Source organism: Aethalodelphis obliquidens, unplaced genomic scaffold (genome assembly GCF_003676395.1).
Source record: "Aethalodelphis obliquidens isolate GAN/ISIS:26980383/991018 unplaced genomic scaffold, ASM367639v1 scaffold20, whole genome shotgun sequence".
Lineage (NCBI taxonomy): Eukaryota > Metazoa > Chordata > Mammalia > Artiodactyla > Delphinidae > Aethalodelphis > Aethalodelphis obliquidens.
This window is the reverse complement of record NW_020837964.1, coordinates 5,582,211-5,603,163: the sequence shown is the minus strand read 5'-3', so window position 1 is coordinate 5,603,163 and position 20,953 is coordinate 5,582,211. Positions and strand designations below refer to the sequence as shown.

The 20,953-nt window shown below is 40.5% G+C and overlaps 1 protein-coding gene across 1 annotated transcript in view; it reads left to right on the top strand.

Moving 5' to 3' along the window:
• Positions 1–20,953, top strand: part of CDH13 (cadherin 13) — a 1,012,715-nt gene that overhangs the window by 379,268 nt on the left and 612,494 nt on the right. Inside the window, exon 3 of the mRNA XM_027119160.1 lies at positions 30–238. Within this exon, the coding sequence (XP_026974961.1) occupies positions 30–238 (209 nt within the window). The remainder of the gene's footprint in view (positions 1–29; positions 239–20,953) is intronic.

The window sequence follows — 20,953 nt, the reverse complement described above, 5'->3', positions numbered from 1 at the left end:
TTTCTGTTCATGTGTTTTGTTTTTGCCAGTGACCTTCAGTGACTGTAAGGGAAATGACAAGCTACACTATGAGGTCTCCAGCCCATACTTCAAGGTGAACAATGATGGCAGCTTAGTCGCCCTGAGAAACATAACTGCAGTGGGCAAGACTCTATTCGTCCACGCCCAGACTCCCCATGCAGAAGACATGGCAGAACTCGTGATTGTCGGGGGGAAAGACATCCGGGGCTCCTTGCAGGTAATATAACTGTTTGGGATAAGTTGGGTCCAAGGAGGAACATTGCGGTCTGTATGTCTTATGGGGAAAATGGGTCTTTGGTTTATTATTGGTCAAGATTCTTTTGCTGTTTGCAAATGATAGAAACCTAACTCAAAACACAGTCTGGCCGGGGGAATTTTGGGGGTCATGTGACAAATATTTCAGGGTTAGCTTTGCCTGCTAGCATGGCTATGTATCTGTGCCCAGATGACGACATCAACTTTGGTCTTATCCATCTGTGGTTCCATTTTCCTTCTACTGTCTTTACTCTTAGACAGTCCCAACCATCCCTGCTTCCCTGTGTGGAGGTCTCAGCAGCTCCACTTCATTTTCTCAGTCTGATGTCACCTGAGAGAGCATCTCTTCCTGATACTGGCAACCCAAGCTTGAAATCGAATCTCATTGGCTGTCCTTAGAGCGTGTGTCCATCCCTGAGCCAGTTACCGTGTCCATTTGGTCCTGAGGCTCTGGTTGGCTAAGTCTGGGTCACATGCCTTGCCCCCAAACCAGGGTAGACTCAGCCCCACCTAAAGCAAATGGACTGAGAGTGAAAAAAAGGGTCGTTAGTTACTCAGAGTAAGTTAGGGTGCTGTCATCTAAGGAAGGGAAATGGAAGTTGGGCAGGCAAGAACCAGAGTCGCCCACTGGAGTTGTATATGAGGCAACCATGGCATGTGGCGCTGCCCCTTTGCCATGCACTGGTGCCCATTCCTTTCCGCATGCATGTGTATGCAGATCTCTGCCCCTGCACACATGTGACTTTAGGAATGCCACAAAGTGCCCTTCAGGCTTCCTCATTGTGTCATCCAGAAACATTTGGTACAATGGACTTACCTACTCCTGCTTCACCAGGAGTTCAGAGACTCTGTGGCTTCTCAATTATAGACAGGGATGACACCCAGCAAGACCCAGGCAAAACAATAACAATAATAACGGCGTGGCCCCAGCCTGGTGCGGCTAGCCTTTTCCTACCTGCTCCTGGCCTGCTCTTACCCAGGTTTTTAAAGCCTGTGATTCCCACTGCCTTTCTCCATCTGCCACGCTCCCCATAACCCTGCTTTATCTGCTCATTTTGTTCAGTGGTGGAGTGAACACCGATTCCACAGCTGGGGAGCAGAGACAGTACAAATGGCAATGTGAGTGTTGCTTTCCTGCCAAGGCTGTGTGTGTGATCTTGAAAGAGTCATATATCTGCAGACTAGAGGGGTTAAACTGTCTGCAATGGCAAGTAAGTGGCACGTGTGCTGCCCCACTCTGTCACCATATACGTGGCAGATACTGCTAATCACCCCTGGCTTGACCTGAGTATCTCTCCCAATGCAATGCTTCTGGAAGCTACTATCCATTGGTCATTTAGAGATGTTTGTAGGGCTGGAACATATTTGCCATCCCTGGACTGGACAAGCTCCGTAATTCCCCTTTATATCTGTGAATCTGTGAGTTAAGGGTAGATAGCAAGCTACAAATGAATCCACAGTGTGCCACTGATGTTTTCAAAAGAAAATAGGATCTCGGTGAATACATACCAGTGTGGAAATCCATTGGCACCACAAAAGCGAGCTTATCTCTCACTTAGCCGTGGTCATTTTCACAGCATCTCACTAACTCATGATATAAATGACTTGCAAATATCGAAAGCAACAAAACTGCCAGAATGTGCAGCACAGAGTGTTTCTTGGGAACAAGTAAACGGCCCAGAGATTCACAGTAGGGGGTTCACATCCAGGACAGGATGTATTTAGATGAATATTGTTCATTGTGATTGACAGCTCATCTTTAAATCTGGAACAGACAGTATCGTAGTATTTAGCTCACAGCAGAGTAGAAGGGATTGGAGGCACTTCTTAGGACAAAACTTCGCTTTCATAGGCTTGGAGACCCAGGATCGTTACGAAGAGACTCAGTCTTGAAGAGCTGGTCTCTTGAGTTCCAGAAAGACACCCTTCTGGAGGCAAAGCTCCTGGGAGCCCGGGCTGTTTCTCATTTGTCTCTTTCTGAACACACCGTCCACATAGCTTGACTGTAATCGTTTGCTTCTTATAAAGCACAGTGGAGGCTGCTGTCCTGGTCAGTTTGCCAGGCTCCAGCTGAACGGGGCATTCATCTCCCGCCTCCAGTAATTCTATGAGGTTTGAAAATCGGCCTTGTGAAGTTGCCCAGATGTGTCCATAATACAAAAAGTCCCCAAAAAGAAAAGGCTAGGAAAACAAAATAGCTAGCCAGAGAAGCCCTCTAAGGAAAGCACAGTCCTTCACGGATACCCAGTTGGTATTTTTGAAGCCCTACTCTGTGTGGCAGAGTGGGCCAGCTGCTAGAGAAGGAAAGCAATAAGTACACTAGTCAGCTCAGCTCCTGGTTGGGGAGAGAAAGTGAACGTGTGTGTTGATTAAGTACCAAGTAGGGAGGCAGTGGTGATGGCTGCTCTGTGCCTTTAGAGAAGCGAGAGGGCAGGGGAGGTGGGCTGGTAACGACAGCCAATGAGTGCCTGGCGCTTACTGTGTGCCGGGTGCTGCACTCACAGGCCGCAGAGGCTGACTCATCTCCCCACCACCGATGAGGCACATGCTACTGTCCCCATTTTACAAACTGCGGTAAACCGAGGCACAGAGAGGTGAGTGAGAACCTGTATTGTTTAGCGGGACTCTCATAAGTGTGTGCATCTCAGGGTATGCTTTAATGGGTGTTATTCCTAACCCTCACAACCTCCTGTGAGGCTGCTAATGGCGCTCCCTTCCTACAGATGTGAGGACTTGGCCAGGATCTCCTAGCTTGAAATTGGCAGAAATGAGATTGAGATTCTGGCCTCTCTACCCATTCTCCTTCCTGCCACTTTGCTCACCAGAGGACTGTGCCCCTTGGGTGGCTACCCATGGGTCCAAAGGTGAGGGCATGAGTTAGAGCAATACAGTAGCGATGGAGGGGAACAACCAGTGGAAGGTGTGGTTTGAAGGAAGAAAGAGCCAAGATTCAGCGTCCTGATGATTCCAAATTGTCTAGCCTAGGAGGATGGAGATGGATTGGACCAGTCAGGGAAGGATAGGTTGGGAAAGGTGAATAGTCCAGCTTCGATGCGTTGAGTTGGCAGCTCCTGGGGACATCTTGATAGAGACAGGGATGGATCTCTGGGTAAACATCTGGGGGAAAAGCAGCATAGTGGTGGGGCTTTGGCTTTGGTGTCAGACTTAAGTGGGTTCAAATTTCTGCTCCACCACTTATGATGATGTGACCTTGGGCAAGCCACTCATCTCCCTGCACTTCAACATCCTCATCTACAAAGCAGGGTTAAGAATAGAGCCTCTATCACAGAATCATTCCATTGGGCTCAGCACCAGACACCCAGTGACCTGTCCCATCAAGGGCATTATTTTAGAACCTCTCGAGAAAGGATAAGGAACCATGGGCTAAATGTCCTCTCTGAGGCCACGACACAGAAACCAGAGATTAGAGCTAGAAGAAGAAAGTGAGGCCGAAGAGAGAAGCAAGGGCGCTGGGGCACCCAGCACAACCACAACAGGAGAGATGTCACAGCGGGTGGTTTCACATCACTATGTTTGGGAAGGAAGGATTCTCTAAGACAAATGTAACCCCAGTGAAGCCCAATTCAGCTGCAGTAACTGGAGCCCAGCAATTCTTTAATAAAAGGATGTGCCGGGCTTCCCTGGTGGCGCAGTGGTTGGGAGTCTGCCTGCCGATGCAGGGGACGCGGGTTCGTGCCCCGGTCCGGGAGGATCCCACGTGCCACGGAGCGGCTGGGCCCGTGGGCCGTGGCCGCTGGGCCTGCACGTCCGGAGCCTGTGCTCCGCAGCGGGAGGGGCCGCGGCAGTGAGAGGCCCGCGTACCACCCACACACAAAAAAAGGATGTGCCTCTCTTACCTTACCTGCTCCCTGTGACCCCGTTTCACGGGAAGGCCTGTAGCCCAAATCTGTGAAGTCTGATTGTTAATGCTTTAATTATAGACGCTCAAGCTATTGCTGCCTTTTTAATGGGTTGCCCAGAAGCTAGTACCTTCCTGGTCCGTGTAAGATCATCTTAGATCTGCATGGGTGGAGGAGCAGTTTAATCCAGTGTCTTTGGACAGACGAGGGGAGATGGTTAAGGAGGGGGCCAGGGTTAACCATGCGTGGACAAAGGCATTTTCTAGCCTGTGGAATGTGATCATGAACTTGACTCACAGAAGAATGTCTGGACAGAACTGTGGCTTGTCCCCACTAGATCTGCTGTCCCTCACTGCCTGGCAATGGTGAACATGAAGACAAGAGAGCATTTGCTTTTATTTACTTACTTATTAATTGGTTAGTTATTTTTACCTTGAATATAGAACTCCAAAGGTTTACATGGAAAAGCTCTGTGTTTCATTCCTTTTGCATCTTGGATAGAGATGTCTTTACCGTCGGTGTAAATGGAACTCATCAACCTCATTTACACGTTTCAAGCCTGGGGAAAAAATATGCCTCTTATTTATTTATTTCTAATTTAAGAATTTGTAGCTTCCATAACTGTAGATTATGGCACCAAATTCTGACATCAAATAAGAACTCAATAAAGTCAGGCTGGGAAGTAAGAACATCAGAGAGCTTGCAGGAATTTATTTTGAATTGATGTTTGGGAGCTAAAGAGACTGTAGCTACCAGATACATTTTGAAATGTGAGAGTTCACGCTCTAAGCAACTCTAGAATTTAGACACCTGTGACCCAGGCAGCTGGGTCTCATGAGCAAAGGAGGAGACATGCATGTAGCAGAAGGGAGAGTTGTGGAGGCCCACAAGCTACAGGCTTGAATCAGGCTTCCCTGCCCCCAGACTGGGGTTATCAGTGCAAATCTGATCCCATCACTCCTCTGCCTAATGGGCCCTTCCTTCCTCATCAGGCTCTTTGGCTCTTGGGATAAATTCTGAAGTCTTTATATATGTGTGAAAAGGTCCTTTACAGTCTAGCCTGGTCTCTACAGCCTTCCCTCAAGCCTGATTCCTGTTCATTTCTAAGTGGCGTGACCTGCTGAAATGTTACTTCCTCCCAGAGCCTTCCCTGGTACCCGTTCCAAAGGAAGGTCTCACCTGCTAGTCTCACTTCTAGCACCTGTTCTATTCCTTCCTGGCCTTCTTCTCAGTTGGTAATTAAGCATTTACTTCCTTATTTAAAGGATGTTTAAAGTGTGGCTCCCTGATGAGCCTATAAGCTCCCTGAAGGCAGGAATATAGTCCATTTGCTTTCTACTTCCCTCTCTCACTCCCTGCTTTCCTTCCTTTCTTCCTGGCGTGTCCACTGCTCTATCTTCAGCACCGGGCACAGTGCTGGCATATAGTTGGTGTTCAGTAAATGTCTTTTGAATAAATGCATGAGTAGATTGAGTCCCTCCTTTCATACCACTCCCTGCATTGAACTCTGCCCCCACCCCCCAATACCAAACCACATGTGGTTTCTTGAACTGGCCAAGCTCTCCCTCCCGTTCCTGCTGGCCATTCCTCTGTCTGGATTATGCCCTCTTCGCCGTGGCCCCAGCTGCCCCATGGCCAGCCCCAGTTGACAGGGCTAACTCTTTGGAAACTTCTGGACCTGCCAAGATTTCTCTTCTTCAGGGACACCTCTCTGACTGTCCCCTGGCTGGTTAAGTGATTTTTCCTCCGTGCTCCTCAGAGAGCCCTGCCTGGTTGCCCCCCATCATAGCCTTAAACATTAACCATCTCATTTTTCTGTGTTTGTTTTCATCTCGATTCTGAGCTCTGGAACTCAGGGCTCTGGCTTCCATGCAGGAAGGCTGAGAACACTGCCCTGGAGCTGGATACCTTGGCATGATTCCCAGTGCCACGCTTGCCACCTCTGCTCCAGTTCCGTCAGACGTAGAATAGGTTCATAATAGTATCAACTTCACAGAGATGTCACAAGGATTAAATGAGTAAATGTATGCAAAGTATTTAGAACAGTGCCGAGCACAAAGTAAGGGCCACGAGAAAGCCAGTTATTCCTCCTCATCATATCATTAGAGTCAGTCTGTAATACATGCACAGTGAGTGAACTGGGCAAATTCAGACAACCCAATCCTTCCTCCCAATAAGACCAAATTCTGTCAGTTACACAACCTAGAGAATTCAAGATTATACATGAACTTACGTGAAACACTGACTGAACTTCCGAGAGAGGATTCTTTATTCCTGTGGGTTCACTTAACAAACATCGAAAGACTTGAAGTATGTAGAAGTTAATTACAAACAGTTTACACTTCTTAACTGGAAGTCAGTGCATGGTATTCTCAGTAAAGGGAAACTGGTCTCTTAATCAAGTTGCTTAAATTAAATGCAAAAAAAAAAATATTTTCCCCTTTTTTTGGCCATTTAAAAAATCCCTGAAAAAAAATAAGGTGAACAGAGAAAGTTATGACAGAAATTGAAAAGGCAAAATTTAAGGCTTGTTTACCTTGTTTGATCATTACCACTGTAAGCATGCAATTTAAAAGACATAAGTTTGGGGCTTCCCTGGTGGCGCAGTGGTTGAGAGTCCGCCTGCCGATGTGGGGGACACGGGTTCGTGACCCGGTCCGGGAGGATCCCATGTGTCGCGGAGCGGCTGGGCCCGTGAGCCATGGCCGCTGAGCCTGCACGTCTGGAGCCTGTGCTCTGCAACGGGAGAGGCCACAACAGTGAGAGGCCCGCGTACCGCAAAAAAAAAAAAAAAAAAAAAAAAAAGGCATAAGTTTGGCTCCTAATCCAGTTCCAACAGTCATAATGGAAACAGTTACAAAAAAATAAAATAAAAGGAGCAAGTAGAGGAAGGAGCAACTTGGGAGAAACCATTGTTTTTATTTTTAATATTTAAAATAAAATATGTCATCAACTGATCAGAAGCCAATATTAATATTGCTGTTAATTATGTATCTTGATCCTCAGGGGAATTATACCTTTTAAATCCACTGCTTTGCAGAATCTTAAGGTTCCATTTGTTAAGTACCTCTTGGAACGGTGAGTCTAGGAGCTCAAAAGCAGCGGCTGAGTGCCCCTCTGTTCCTGCATATGTATGTGCTCTGGGACATTTAGCTGAATTGTTGTGGATGATATTAATTAACTGGGACCTGGAATGACTCCAAACTGGGATTTAATCAAACATTTAATACTTAATAAGTCATGTGCCACTGAAAAGTCACCTCACTGCTTTGAGGTTTCGTTTTCTCATCTGTACAGTGATACCCTGGCCTTGCTTATATACCATAATGGGGTACATGAAGTTGAAAAAATATGTATTGTACCTAACCCAGTGCTAACAGCAGATTCTCAATCACGAATTGTTTATTCTTCACTGAAGTACCCAGTTGCTGTCACTTATGCATATTTTTTTCCATTTTTACTAATCTCACACATTCTAGACAAAAATATTTTTGCACTTTTGTTACTGAGATAAACTCCAGTTTTTATCATCCCTGAGCCAACCATTTGAATCTTCTCTGTTCTGGCCACTATACCATCTAACCCCCAAAGTGCCTGTCACACTGCATCCATGTGACTTGACTTCATTTGTTTAAAGCGTCTCTGAGAATGAGAGCAACCAGCTTATGGTAAAATTAAGAGCCTTGTCTCCAGATCTTATCACATTGACTGGGAGGGGCTTGGAGTCTGTCAAGCTGGTCAGTGGTATCCATCTTGCTCCCATGAAATACGTTGTATAACCACCATGGTGGAGAACCAATCTGGGCATTTACTGTGGCCATAAAGAAATGAAGAGTTAAAGCTGTAGATATGTAATACGCTCTGATTTAACAAGAGTGTTAACTTCAAAAACCTGCAGAGGACCACTGTTCATGGCAAATGCCTCCCCAGTTACTATTAAGGAAAATCAGTATCCATTTAACTGTTACCCAAATTGGGGAAAATATATAGCTCCAAAATTATGGTACAGATCCAAGAATTGGGCCTAGAATAGGATATTAGGCTGTTACATTTTGACACACAGCTAAATTGTTATGTTTATGATTCTTAGCTCCAGGATACTATTCAAATATAGTAGCTAAGAGACATCCTTCGACTCATTAATTTAAGGAGATAACAGATTGCTTTGTGGATCAGAATCTAAGAAAACTATATTCTGAAGATTAATTTTAATTGAAATGCTTGAGGAAAAATAACTGATCCCATAGAAAGTCTAGATAACTAAAAGTAGCTTCTTTTTTGGCTTGTGAAGACTCAAGATTTTATGTTGTACAGAAGTGTGGGCCAATAGAAAAGCAATGTGAGCCACATATGTAATTTTAGGTTTCCTTATTGTAACATTAGAAAAAGACACGGATGAAATTAATTTTAGTAGTATATATTAAACCAGGCACTTCCCTGGTGGTCCAGTGGGTAAGACTCCCCGCTCCCAATGCAGGGGGCCTGGGTTCGATCCCTGGTCGGGGAACTAGATCCCACATGCATGCTGCAGCTAAGAGTCTACATACCTCAACTAAGAAGCCTGCATGCCGCAGCTAAGACACAGTACAGCCAAAATAATAAATAAGGAAAGCTAATAAAAAATAGTATATATTAAACCGTATATAGTGTATATTTAACATATATATATTTAACCATAAATATACCCAATGTATATATTTTATATATACATACACACATACCCACACCCAATATATGCATATTAGCTTAAATTTCATAGATGTAGATATTCTCTGTATAGATATATCTCTATATCTATTTCTGTATATCTAGATACTCTCCATATCTATATAGATATATCTATATATATCTCTATCTCTCTACATATACATATATACATATATATAGATATATAGACAGAGATATATCTAAATAGATATGGAGAGTATCTATGAAGTGTGTGTGTATATATATATAAATAAATTTATCCCAATATATATAAAACCTAAAACATAATTTACCTAAGATATATCAATAAGTAATCAGGTAAACATTATTAATAATTTTTTACATTCTTTTCATACTGAATCTTTGAAATGCAGTATGTATTTTACACTCACAGCACATCTCATTGTAGATTAGCTGGATTTTAAGTGCTTAATAGCCACAAGTAGAAATTGGCTATCAGTTAGACAGGGCTGCCATGGAATTCTGCTGGAATATTTATAAATTTTGAAAGAGAAATGGAAAGAGTCATTCACTGGGGGCCTACTACATGTCAGGACATTGTCTTAGATGTTCTCACACACACGTCTGTTTTTCTGCTCCTCATAGCCAGCCTGTGCCACTGGTAAACTGTTTCCTACTTTGCTGATGCAGAAGTAGCCCAGGTTCAGAGATGTTGAGTGACTTGGCCAATGTCATCATCCTGTCAGCAAGTGGCAGAATTGGAAATTGGGCCTGGGCCTTCTGATTCTATGCAGTCCCTGCTATTTTAGTAATACTGACATTTACAGCGGAACTAATGCTTTTCTGTTCTACTATAAAGACTATGAAATGACAGGAAAATTAAAACGTGGTTAGAAAATAAAAAATGAATGCAGAGCCGAGCAAAAACGCGTAAAGAAATTTTAGGTAGGTGGACAAGTCCTGTGTTATCACAACACTTTTAAAAACTCTCATCATGAATAGACTCTTTGGAGAAAGAACCTCATGGAAACAGCACAAGGTTTCTAAATACAAATGTCCCTTAGGCCCTGAGTTCCTTTATTTCAGACCTTATCTCATTCATCTTCATAGTCCTAGAGTCTAGTGAAAATGTATTACATTTATACTTTTTAAATTATAATTTAAAATTTTATTTTAGTATTTATTATATGGATTTGATCCTCACAACAACGCCTTGAAGCAGATGGTGTTATTCTTGTTTTATGAGTCAAGAAACTGAGACTCAAAGAAGTCAAGAGGTCGGTCAGTCTCAGGTGTTAGAGCAGGTCAAGTGGCACCTCAGCATTCAAACTGACAGTGATTCCCTAGGCCCAGTGTTCTATCCACAGCTAGCTTTCCAACAGCTGCTTGGGGCTTTTCAAGTAAAAGGAATATAGAATCATCAGAGAGAAATTTTCACCTAGTATTTTTGATGGGATAAGATAATGTGATAGAATGCGTATTTTTCTAGGCTCTCTGATATACTTCTAACCTCCTATCTTTTATTATTACCATAAATGAAATACAAGTGAATTCTAAGTGTAAGTATTGAGGTGGTAACCTGTTTTTTAAACTCGCCTCTTATCTGGCACACGGAGATACGTGGTCACCATGGTCTTTGCCAGTTGGCATGGCTGCTCTTATTGGAGATGAAATGACGTAGGAAAATTTCAAACTGATTAGAAATTTTAAAAATCTTATAAATCTGAGATAGAATTCTAAGGAAATTTTTGGTAGTTGGAGCCCTGTGTTGTCGTGACACTTTTTAAAAACTTTCCTCATAAATAAAACTTTTGGAAGTAGAACCACTTGGAAACAACACAAGATTTTCAAACATAAATGTCTCCTAGGCCACTTTGCAAAAGTCTGGTTCTCAATTCTGATTGAAAGAACAAACAAAAAATTTTCAACGATAAGAGGGCACGGTTGTTGATACAGACCATGGACTGTCTCTATGTAGTTTTTTGGTCTCAATATTCGAAAACTCGGTAGCAAAGGAACATTGAGAGGATGTACCACTTACTCAGTCTCCCTCCACCAAGCACATGGGTTAATTAAATTATGTGTTCTTCACCCAGACTTTTAAGGAAGAAGCCTGAGCATCTGGAGAAAATAAAGCAAAGAAGAGCATTATGCCTCCAGCCAACCATATCCTCTATCTGCCCATGCAGGTTTCTGTGAGCCGGGCTTGATTTGTGGTACATGACAGGGTGGCAACTCCTCTTGGGCCACACTTTGATGCTGTTTGATCCTCAACTCAATTGCTTGTTCATACAAAGCCAAGTCTAGTCTCAAGCTATCACACAGACAAACAGGAATGAGCCTCTGGCCAGGGCCCAACCTCATCAGGCTTATTTTGTCTTTTTTCTGCTCCTGTTAACAGAAGTCCTACCTTCTAGGGATGCTACTTAAAAATAATAACAGTAATAATAATACAGTAAGTCCGCTACGTATGAACAGGTTCCGTTCCAAGAGTGCATTCGTAAGTCCAGTTTGTTCCTAAGTCCAACAAAGTTAGCCTAGGTACCCAACTAACATAATCGGCTATATAGTACTATACTGTAATAGGTTTATAATACTTTTCACACAAATAATACTTAAAAAACAAACACAAAAAATAAAAATTTTTAATCTTACAGTGCAGTACTTTGAAAAGTACAATAGTACAGTACAACAGCTGGCATGCAGGTGTTGGCATCAAGCGCACAGGCAAGAAGAGTTATTAACGGGAGGAGCGAAGGAGGTGAGAGATGGTAGAGCTGAAGGATCATCAGCAAAAGGAGACGAAGGGCAAGCTGCAATTTCACCCACACCTGGCGTTGACGGCACAGGTTCTGGTTCCTTGCTGGATTCAGTTCTATCTACCCTCTTGGAAAAACAATCCAGTGATGTCTGGGTAGTAGCTCTCATCCTCCATGCGCCTAGAGCCCGAGCTCCGCAACAAGGGAAGCCACTGTGATGAGAAGCCCGCGCATCACAACGAAGAGTAGCCCCTGCTCATGACAACTAGAGAAAGCCCGTGTGCAGCAACAAAGACCCAATGCAGCCAAAAATAAATTTTAAAAAAATATACTATTCTACTGTACTCTATACAGTACTGTACAGTAAAGTACACAAAAGCACAACCACTTGTAGAGGATGCACAGACATAACAATGTATGCCAGACACGTGAACTAACTTACGTGACTGGACATGCGCAAGTGCGTTCGCATCTTTGAAAGTTCATAACTTGAAGGTTCATGTGTAGGGGACTTTAACAACAACAAGAGTGCCTACATCCCAGTGGGGTCCACAACAGAACCACACTTTGCTGAATTGCTTCTTTCTTATAAGGCCAGAAGTATCAACAATCAAAAGGCAAATACTGTGGGTACGTGGGCATCAAAATATGATTTATTTATTTAGTTTTGGCTGTGTTGGGTCTTAGTTTCTGTGCGAGGGCTTTCTCTAGTTGCGGCAAGTGGGGGCCACTCTTCATCGCAGTGCGCGGGCCTCTCACTATCGCGGCCTCTCTTGTGGAGCACAGGCTCCAGACGCGCAGGCTCGGTAGTTGTGGCTCACGGGCCTAGTTGCTCTGCAGCATGTGGGATCTTCCCAGACTAGGGCTCGAACCTGTGTCCCCTGCATTGGCAGGCAGATTCTCAACCACTGTGCCACCAGGGAAGCCCAAAATATTTTTTTTTAGCAGAAAATAGATTTTGTTAACACTTGCTCTTCTTTATCATGCAAAGAGAGATAAATTATCGAAAAAGTACTTTAAATAATATCCCATATACAATTTCAGGATTTGACTTATCAATAGGCTTACTCGTAGGCAGAGAAATTTCAAATGCTAACAAAGATGGCATCTTACTGCTCTTGGCAATTCCCAGTCTCCAAGTACTGGTGAACATAGCCAGTTGGAGAGATCTTTAGGTGGAGAAAGAGCTTCCCTAAGGGGTGGAGAAATACAAATATTCAAGGGCTACTCAAGGCCAGTAGGGCTCAAAAACTGTGAGACTGCCTTCCAGGCAACAGTTCAAAAAGATCCTTCTTGATTAGAGGCAGCCTTCAGTTGGCCTGAATGTATTGCTCTAACTCCACTGACCCTAGTGGTTTGCCACCATCCTTACAATTCAGAAGGGGAGATTACAGAGTCTTCCTCACTGTTTTTTGTCTCTTACATCAATAAGAGAAAACTGGACCTGTGGTTCAAGAGGGGGCTTTTCCTTCCCTTGTTGTCTACATAGTTTCTCCTGCCTCCCAGCTATTTATGGAAATTAGACGGTTCCTTCAATTTTCTATTTTTGTGCAGCAGATCCTTTTGATAAAAGGTGTGCATTGTCAACCAATCCCTTCATCATATCAGGCAAATTGGGCTTCTGTTGACAACAACTTTTTACAACTCCTTTCCTTTGAAGTTAAGAAGCTGTAAACAATGATGGTTCTCCAAGAGACCCCAGGAATGGTCTGAATAACTATAACTAGGCTTTTCCTGAAGACCACACCCTGTCCATCACTCTCATTCCAGATGCCCCTGTATGCTACTTATATTTTTTTAGCTTCTGCTGTGAGATTTAAGACAGCAAATCAGGATGCATTATCTTCTTCCTTTTATTGTCCGTTCTCACAAACCCCAGTTAACTCTCACAAACCCCAGTTAACACAGATAATTGAGGCTTGACTGCTTTTTGACTCCAAGTCTCTCATTCAATTTGGACCTTGTTAGCAAAGCCTAGCTCCTAAGAGCGTGACCGTCAGTCTTATTTGCCTGGTTTTCCTGTGATTTCCTCTTTCACTGAGGCCTTTGGATATTTTTTCTACATAGAAAAAAAATGACCCAGAAACTGAATCAAAGAAAAATAAATGCAAAAATCCCAAGAAAGTCCCCCTATATATATATTTTCAAATTCTACATAAATCTTACAATTTTGATGTTGGTTTATTAGGTGAAGTAAAATTATATGCTCCATAAGGGTAGAGACTGTGACTGAACTGTTCATTGCTGTAAATCTAGCACTTAATATAATACCAGGCACTGAATAAATACTTATTGAATGACTAAACAAATGCCAGAGGTGGAATGAATATTCATGTTAATAATGCTGATCATAGCCAACATTTATTTAGCTCAAATTCTGTGCCAGGCACCTCTCTAAGTGAATTTCTTATGTTAAATCATTTAATCATTACAGCAACTCTATGACATAGGTACTATTATCTTCATTTTACAGATGAACAGAGTAAGACATGGAAAAGGTATGTGACTTTCCCACAGTTATACAACTGGAATATTTCAGAGCTTATACTTTGTACTCAGACTGTTCAAAAAGCTTTATCAAAACATTTTATCCTTTTTTGTCAAGATAGAGCAATATGAGCTGAATATTATCACTGAATATTAGTAAAGTAGATTCAGAGTAGTTGAATAGCTGCATCTAAAAGATCTGAAAAATAATCTTTCAGCCTAAAGAATGGCTTCTGCATGCAGTCAGTGGCCCTAACTGACTGAGTTCGTCCCAGTGATGGAGACGAAGATATGAAGACATGATTTTTAATTGTAACTTTCACAGCTCTGGGGTCCTAACTGGACTGTAAACTCAAGATTCAAAAAGAACTCAAGTACCTACAAGAATGCACTGAAATTAATAAGGCAACATCAGTGGGTATAGATGTGAAGCCCCATCTATAGACAAAAAGAAAATTTTGGAAAATGGGATAGGCGTGATGTGAAAAGACTTGGTTGATGAAGAATTCACGTTCATGGAACCACAGCACCTTCCTCTCTCCAGGTCCCTGCCATTATGGCTACTCTGTGATTACTCACGCTTAATTTATTGCTCATCACCTTGAGCACTACTCCAAGACTTTTCCCTTTTCCTTAAGCAATAGGCCCTACCCCCCTGCCTGCAATTTTCTGCAGCTGGCCCTTCATTTCTCTCTGATGAAAAGTTTATACCATCCAACCTGAGCTTTTCTGATTCCCTCTTCCATCTCTTCCCACCTCCAATCTTTCCCTCGCCTCTCAGAGAAAGACCAACTCTTCCTTCTCTTTTTGAACCTTCACTGTGCCCTTGACCCCACTCCTTTCTGCTTCAGTTTCATCATATGCTCCCCTTCAGTTTTACACCTTCAGTGGTTTCCTCGTCTCTGAATCTTCCCCTCTGCCTTCAAACATGCTCCCATCTCCCCAGGTTGAAACAAATTTCCATAGGGCGATTTCACTTTCTCATCACTGCCCTTCCCTTCACCAGTCTCCTGGAAAGCAGTCTTCACTGAAAATGTCTATTCCATCACAGACTCACACCTTAATACTCCAAAATGGGCCTCCTGCCCTCAACATTTTGCTGAAATTTCTCTCTTTTGAAGATCATGGAAAGAAAAGAGCTGGTTTCCTTAAACTTTTTCTACGTCCTGCCCACTTGAATTCTCTGAAGCATTTGGCAACTTATTTTAATTTTATTGAAGTGAAACTCATATAACATAAAATTAACCATTTTAAGTTGAACATATCAGTGGCATTTAATATATTCATGATGTTATGCAACCACCACCTCTAGTTCCAGAATATTTTTATTACTGCCCCCAAAAACCCATCGTATCTAGTAATCATTTGATCCCTCTAGTCCTTAGCAAACACTGATCTGCATTCTGTTTCTGAGAATTTACTCATTCTGGATATTTTATATAAATGGAATCATATAATATGTGGACTTTTGCAACTGGCTTCTTCTACTTAACATAATGCCTTCAAGGTTCATTCATGTTGTAGCATGTATAACTACTATATTTCTTTTTATGGCTGACTAATACTACTCTGTATAGATAGACCACTATTTGTTTATTCATGCATCCATCGATGGCCATTTGGGTTGTTTCCACGTTTTGACTATTGTGAATAGTGCTACTACAAACATGCATGTACATGTATTTGTTTAAGTATTAGCTTTCAGTCCTTTTGTGTTTATACCTAGAAGTAGGAATGGGATTGCTAAGTCATATGGTTTATGTTTAACTTGTTGAGGAACCAGCAAACTGTTTTCCATAGCAGCTGAACCATTTTACATTCCCACCAGAGCGTTTGACAGTTTTGAAATGCTCCTTGAAATGCTGTCTCATCTGCCTTCAAAGACATCGTACTCTCCCACTGGTTCTCCCACTCTTTATGTGCATGGCAGCCCCTTATATTTGTTCTCCTCTAATTCCTCTTCCTTCTCTTCCTGTCATTGGAGGTGTCCTTCAGATTTCTGTCTTGATTCTCCTCTGCTGATTTCTACCATTCTCAACAATCTCATCCAACTGGGTGGCTTTAAACATCCCCTCTTTAGGACGTCTCTAAATTCACAGCTCCATTTCTGACTTTAGGTTGCTCATGTCTGCTGCCTACAGGACATGTCCACTTGTATGTCTTGTCTCTCAAGGTTAGTGTGTGTGTATACAGACACTTACTCTCGTGGACCTCTAAACCTCATCTTCTTGGATTCTCTATTTCTTACAGTGGCATCCTTGTCTTCTCAGGCATCCGAGCCTTAATTTGTCTTTGATGCTTCATCACCTGAGAAGTCGGTGGCACTTCTCATTCTTTCTCTCTCCCATGAGGTTTTTACCTGTACACCTTCTCCATTATAGTCGCTACAACTAGTTAAGACATGACATCCTCTTACCTGGCCTGTGACGGTGCTTTGTGAATAGCATTTCTCTTAAGTCTGACTTCTTCTCTTCCCTTTTGATCCAATCCACATGCCTATTACTGCTGAATTGTTCTTCCCAAAGCATAGCCAGGATCGTATCATGCCCTATTCAAAGGCCACCAGGGGCTTCTGATGCCTACTGAGCAACATTCCAGTTGACCCCAAACTGGCTTTGTCATCTTCACCCTTCACTGCTCTTTATCACTCATGTGATTCTCCCACCAAAGTAAGCTCTTAGCCTCCACATTCACTTAAAATGATATGGTCTCTTCTACATCTGTCTCTAGGGGTGGTATAAATCGGTTGCAATAGGCTTACAGGAATAAAGACCAGGTTAGGAGTTGTGATGTTAGCAGAACCATTGATTTATTTTTTTAATGATGTATATTTTAGCCAAATGAATGCTAATGCCAGTAGGTTAATTAGTTGCTATGAACTTCTCTTTTTTTGAGATTTGTAAGTAATCATGGTGAAAATAATGCTACAGTCAATAATGAAACATGATATACTTGTAAATCGTACAGATTACATAATTTGCAATGACTGGGTGCCGGGAGCTCTGTAATCTGGATCTCATTAAGATGCTCAGAATCCTTTATACATGTCCTAGGGTTACCACTTATAGTGAGAGCTCTCAGGAAATTTCTGCTTATTGACCACAACAGCCAGATACGAACTTCATCCTACCTACCATCCAATGTAGCTGTAGGTAGAATTTACAATACCTATCATATTATTATTCATCATCTCATTAAGAATGAAGTATTCAAATTCCTGAGAGAAACTAAGACCCCAAACTGGATTGTTTCCTCTGAGGGATATAGCTCTCTTTTCTAGGACTTCACTCTTGGATTTATTTTGACTATGGCTTCTTTGGTCAACCATTTAATTTTTATTTTTTTGGGTTAACTTTGTCCTTGTTGATGCTAATGCACTCCTGTCATGTGGACATGAGGAAAATTCAGATACTGTATGAGAGGGAAAGTGGTTAGATAAATTAGAAGCATGAATAATTTATGGAGAAATAATTCAAGCAGCTAACTATATTGTGCATTCTCTGCTTACTTCATGAATGATCCATATGCCAAGTCCATACAAGTTAATGTTTATTTCTAGAAACCTTTACCAAAATGAGCAAGAAGTAGTAAATGCCTCATTATCCTTTCAGAGTGCCTAATGATACATTATTTTCTGTTATAGAACCTCAAGGTTTCTGAATGCATTGTTATAAATCCAAGCTGTCACCATTTCTTTGGCAAGAAAAAGAACAGCATCCTGTAGAAATAAGATGTAAGATTAACAATTCAGGTTCATATTTTTTCATCGCTCCCTGAATTCTGACACACATGGCAAAAAACTACATTCCATATTTGTTTTTTAGAAAATATGCTGTAAAGACCCATAAAACATTTAAGAATATTTAGAAAAGCAAAAATGGAAATTTCAGAAATAAAACTTTAAGTAAGAACAATGGAAAATAGACCATCAGCAATTATTAATGAAATAGACATTTTATAAAGTAGTATTTGGCAAAGTAAATAGGTTGTATATGTTGGACCAGAGTTTAAAGATATCCTGGTTTTTCTTTCCACATAAGACAGCCTACTGGGAAAGGCCAAAAAGTGAGTCATTTAATAGTTAAGCCATTGCAGTCAAATTTCCTGGGTTTAAATCTCAGCTCTGGAGTTCATCGACCTTGAGATTTGTGATAAATTCTTTTTTACCATTTTAAAACTTAACATTTAAAAAAAATCTGTGAAATGGGAATAAAAATAGTACCTCCTAGGGTTAATATGAGAGTTGAATGACATAATACATGTGAAGATCTTAGGACAGTGCCTGGCACACAGTAAATACTAAATACCATTATCTAGTACAGAAGAATGACCATGTCCTAATATGGTACATACAGTAAATGCACAGGGTAGGAAGTTCTGGCTTTAACTATAACTTAGTATAGGAGCTAAATGGGTATCATAAACTTAATGTAGGGCCTCAGTATGTGTCAAAAGGACCCAGTTTTCCTTTGTTTTTTTGGCTTTTTATGTGTCCTCATTTTTAGACGTTCTCTCTCCTTGTGTATCAGAAGATACTCATTTTAGGATGATGCAAACAGGACTTATTTACAATGAGATGATTTCCCAAGGTAAGGTGGAATATAGAATAACATGAGGACCCAGAAATATAAATTGATAAATACTCCAATTAAAAGCAAAAATAATTACACTGGATTTTAAAACAACAGCTATATATCGCTTAAATTAGTTATACTTTAAATGTAAGGATACAAAAAGATGAAAAGTGAACAAATTTAAATAAACTTATCATATAAATGTTAACCAAAACAAAGTTGGTGCAGCTATGCTATTTTCAGAGGAAATATAGATGTTAAAGAAGTATTACTACAGATAAAAAGGGTTATTTCAGAATTATAAAACCATACAGCTGGTAGATGTAACAGTCCTAGATTTGGCTGCATTCAATAACAAATGTAAAATAAAACTAATATATAAAGCAGAACTAATAGTAAAAATAGAAAAACCCATAATCATAGCTAGAAATTTTAACTCGCTTCTCAGTAACTGATATATTAGTCTAAATGGAAATAAGGTTAATGGAAATTTCGATAGCATATATAGAACACTGTGTCGAAAAACTTCAGAATACACATTCTTTCCAAGAACACATGGAATAGTTTCCATTATATCATATGCTGGTCATAAAGTACATCTAAAAAATTTCAAAAGATAGAAATCATACAGAATATGTATTCTGACAATTGTGGATTTAAAACAGAAATCAATAGTAAAAAGAAAACTAGAAGATCCCCATATGTTTGATATTCCAAAGCAGTATACTTTGAAATATTCCATGGGTAAAATAAGAGGTAATAGTAGAAGGTAGAAAACATTATGAGTGGAATATTTTGAAAATATAACAAAACTTGTGGGATGCAGATCAAGTAAAGGAAAATTTTATATCTTTGAATGCATAACTAGAAAGGCTGAAAGTAAATGATCTAAATCAAAGAATGGCAAATTTAACCCTAGGAAAATAAAGGGAAGGAAATAATAAAGATAAAAATTATAAAGATAAAAATAAAAAGCATAGAAAGTAGATTAAAATAGGAAAAAATGTAAGAAAATCACAAGTTGGTTCTTTGAAAAATTCCTAAGTTGGTAAGTCCCTAGGAAGGATGACCAAGAAAAAGAAAAAAGGTGCGATTACCAATCAAATGAATGAAAAAGGAGATATCACTAGGGATCCTCCAAAGATTTAAAAAAAAAAACACACAAGAAAAGGGCATTGTGGACACACTTCTGAAAATCAATTTGAAAATTAAATAAATTTGACAAATTCTCTCAAAAAATAAAAACAGACTTACCAAAACATAACAAGAAGAAATAGAAAATCTGAATAGCCCTATATCTATTATTTAAAAACTCTATAGCCTACAAAAACTCCAGACCGGGTGACTTCATGGTGAATTCTACCAAACATTTAAGGAAGAAACTAAATCAATTTAAAAAAATCATCCATGAAATAGAAAAAGTGAAACCTTTTTAAACTTCTTTTATTAAGGCAAGTATAACCTTCATTAAAATAGCAGACATAAACATTAGAAGAAAAGAAAATTATAAGCCAGTTTCTCCTATGTATACAAATGGAAGATAGATAAATTGGACTTCACTAAAATTAAAAAAAAAAAAGAAAAAACATGCTCATCCAAATACACCATTGAGGAGATAAAAAAGTAGGCTACAGAGTGGGAAGGATATTTGTAATATGTGTATCTATTATAGGACATTTATCCAGGATACATTAACAGTTCCTGCAAAATAATAACAAAAGGCAGATTAAACCAATTAAAAATGGTTAATGGGTTTTAACAAGCCCTTTACAAAAGAGGATATCCAAATGACCACTAAATGTATTAAAAGGGTTTCTAAAGTCATTAGCCATCAGGGAAACACAAAGTAAAGCTATTAGGAGATTATACAGAGATATTATTATATACACACACCAAAATGGCTTAGACAGTACCAAGTGTTGGCAAGGATGTGCAGCACCTGGAACTCTTAACACACTGCAAACTGAACATCTGTGACCTAGAAATTCCACCTCTAGATCTATACCTAGAAGAACTGTATACATATGTACACCAAAAGACATTTATAAGAATGTTCAGAACACTATTCATAATAGCTAAAAACTCGAAACACCTCAAAAGCCCATCAAGGTACAAATGGATAAATTTTAATATATACATAAGAGGAATATTATGTAGCAATAAAAAATACTATTATGCTTAAGAACCTCATAGACATAACATCACATGAAAGAAGCCAGATATGAAGAGACAGGCCCAGGTAGGTGAAGTTGAACAATGGGCAGAACTATCTGACGGTGGTAGAAATCAGAACAGTGGTTACCTTTGGAAGCGTGATCACTGCAGAGGG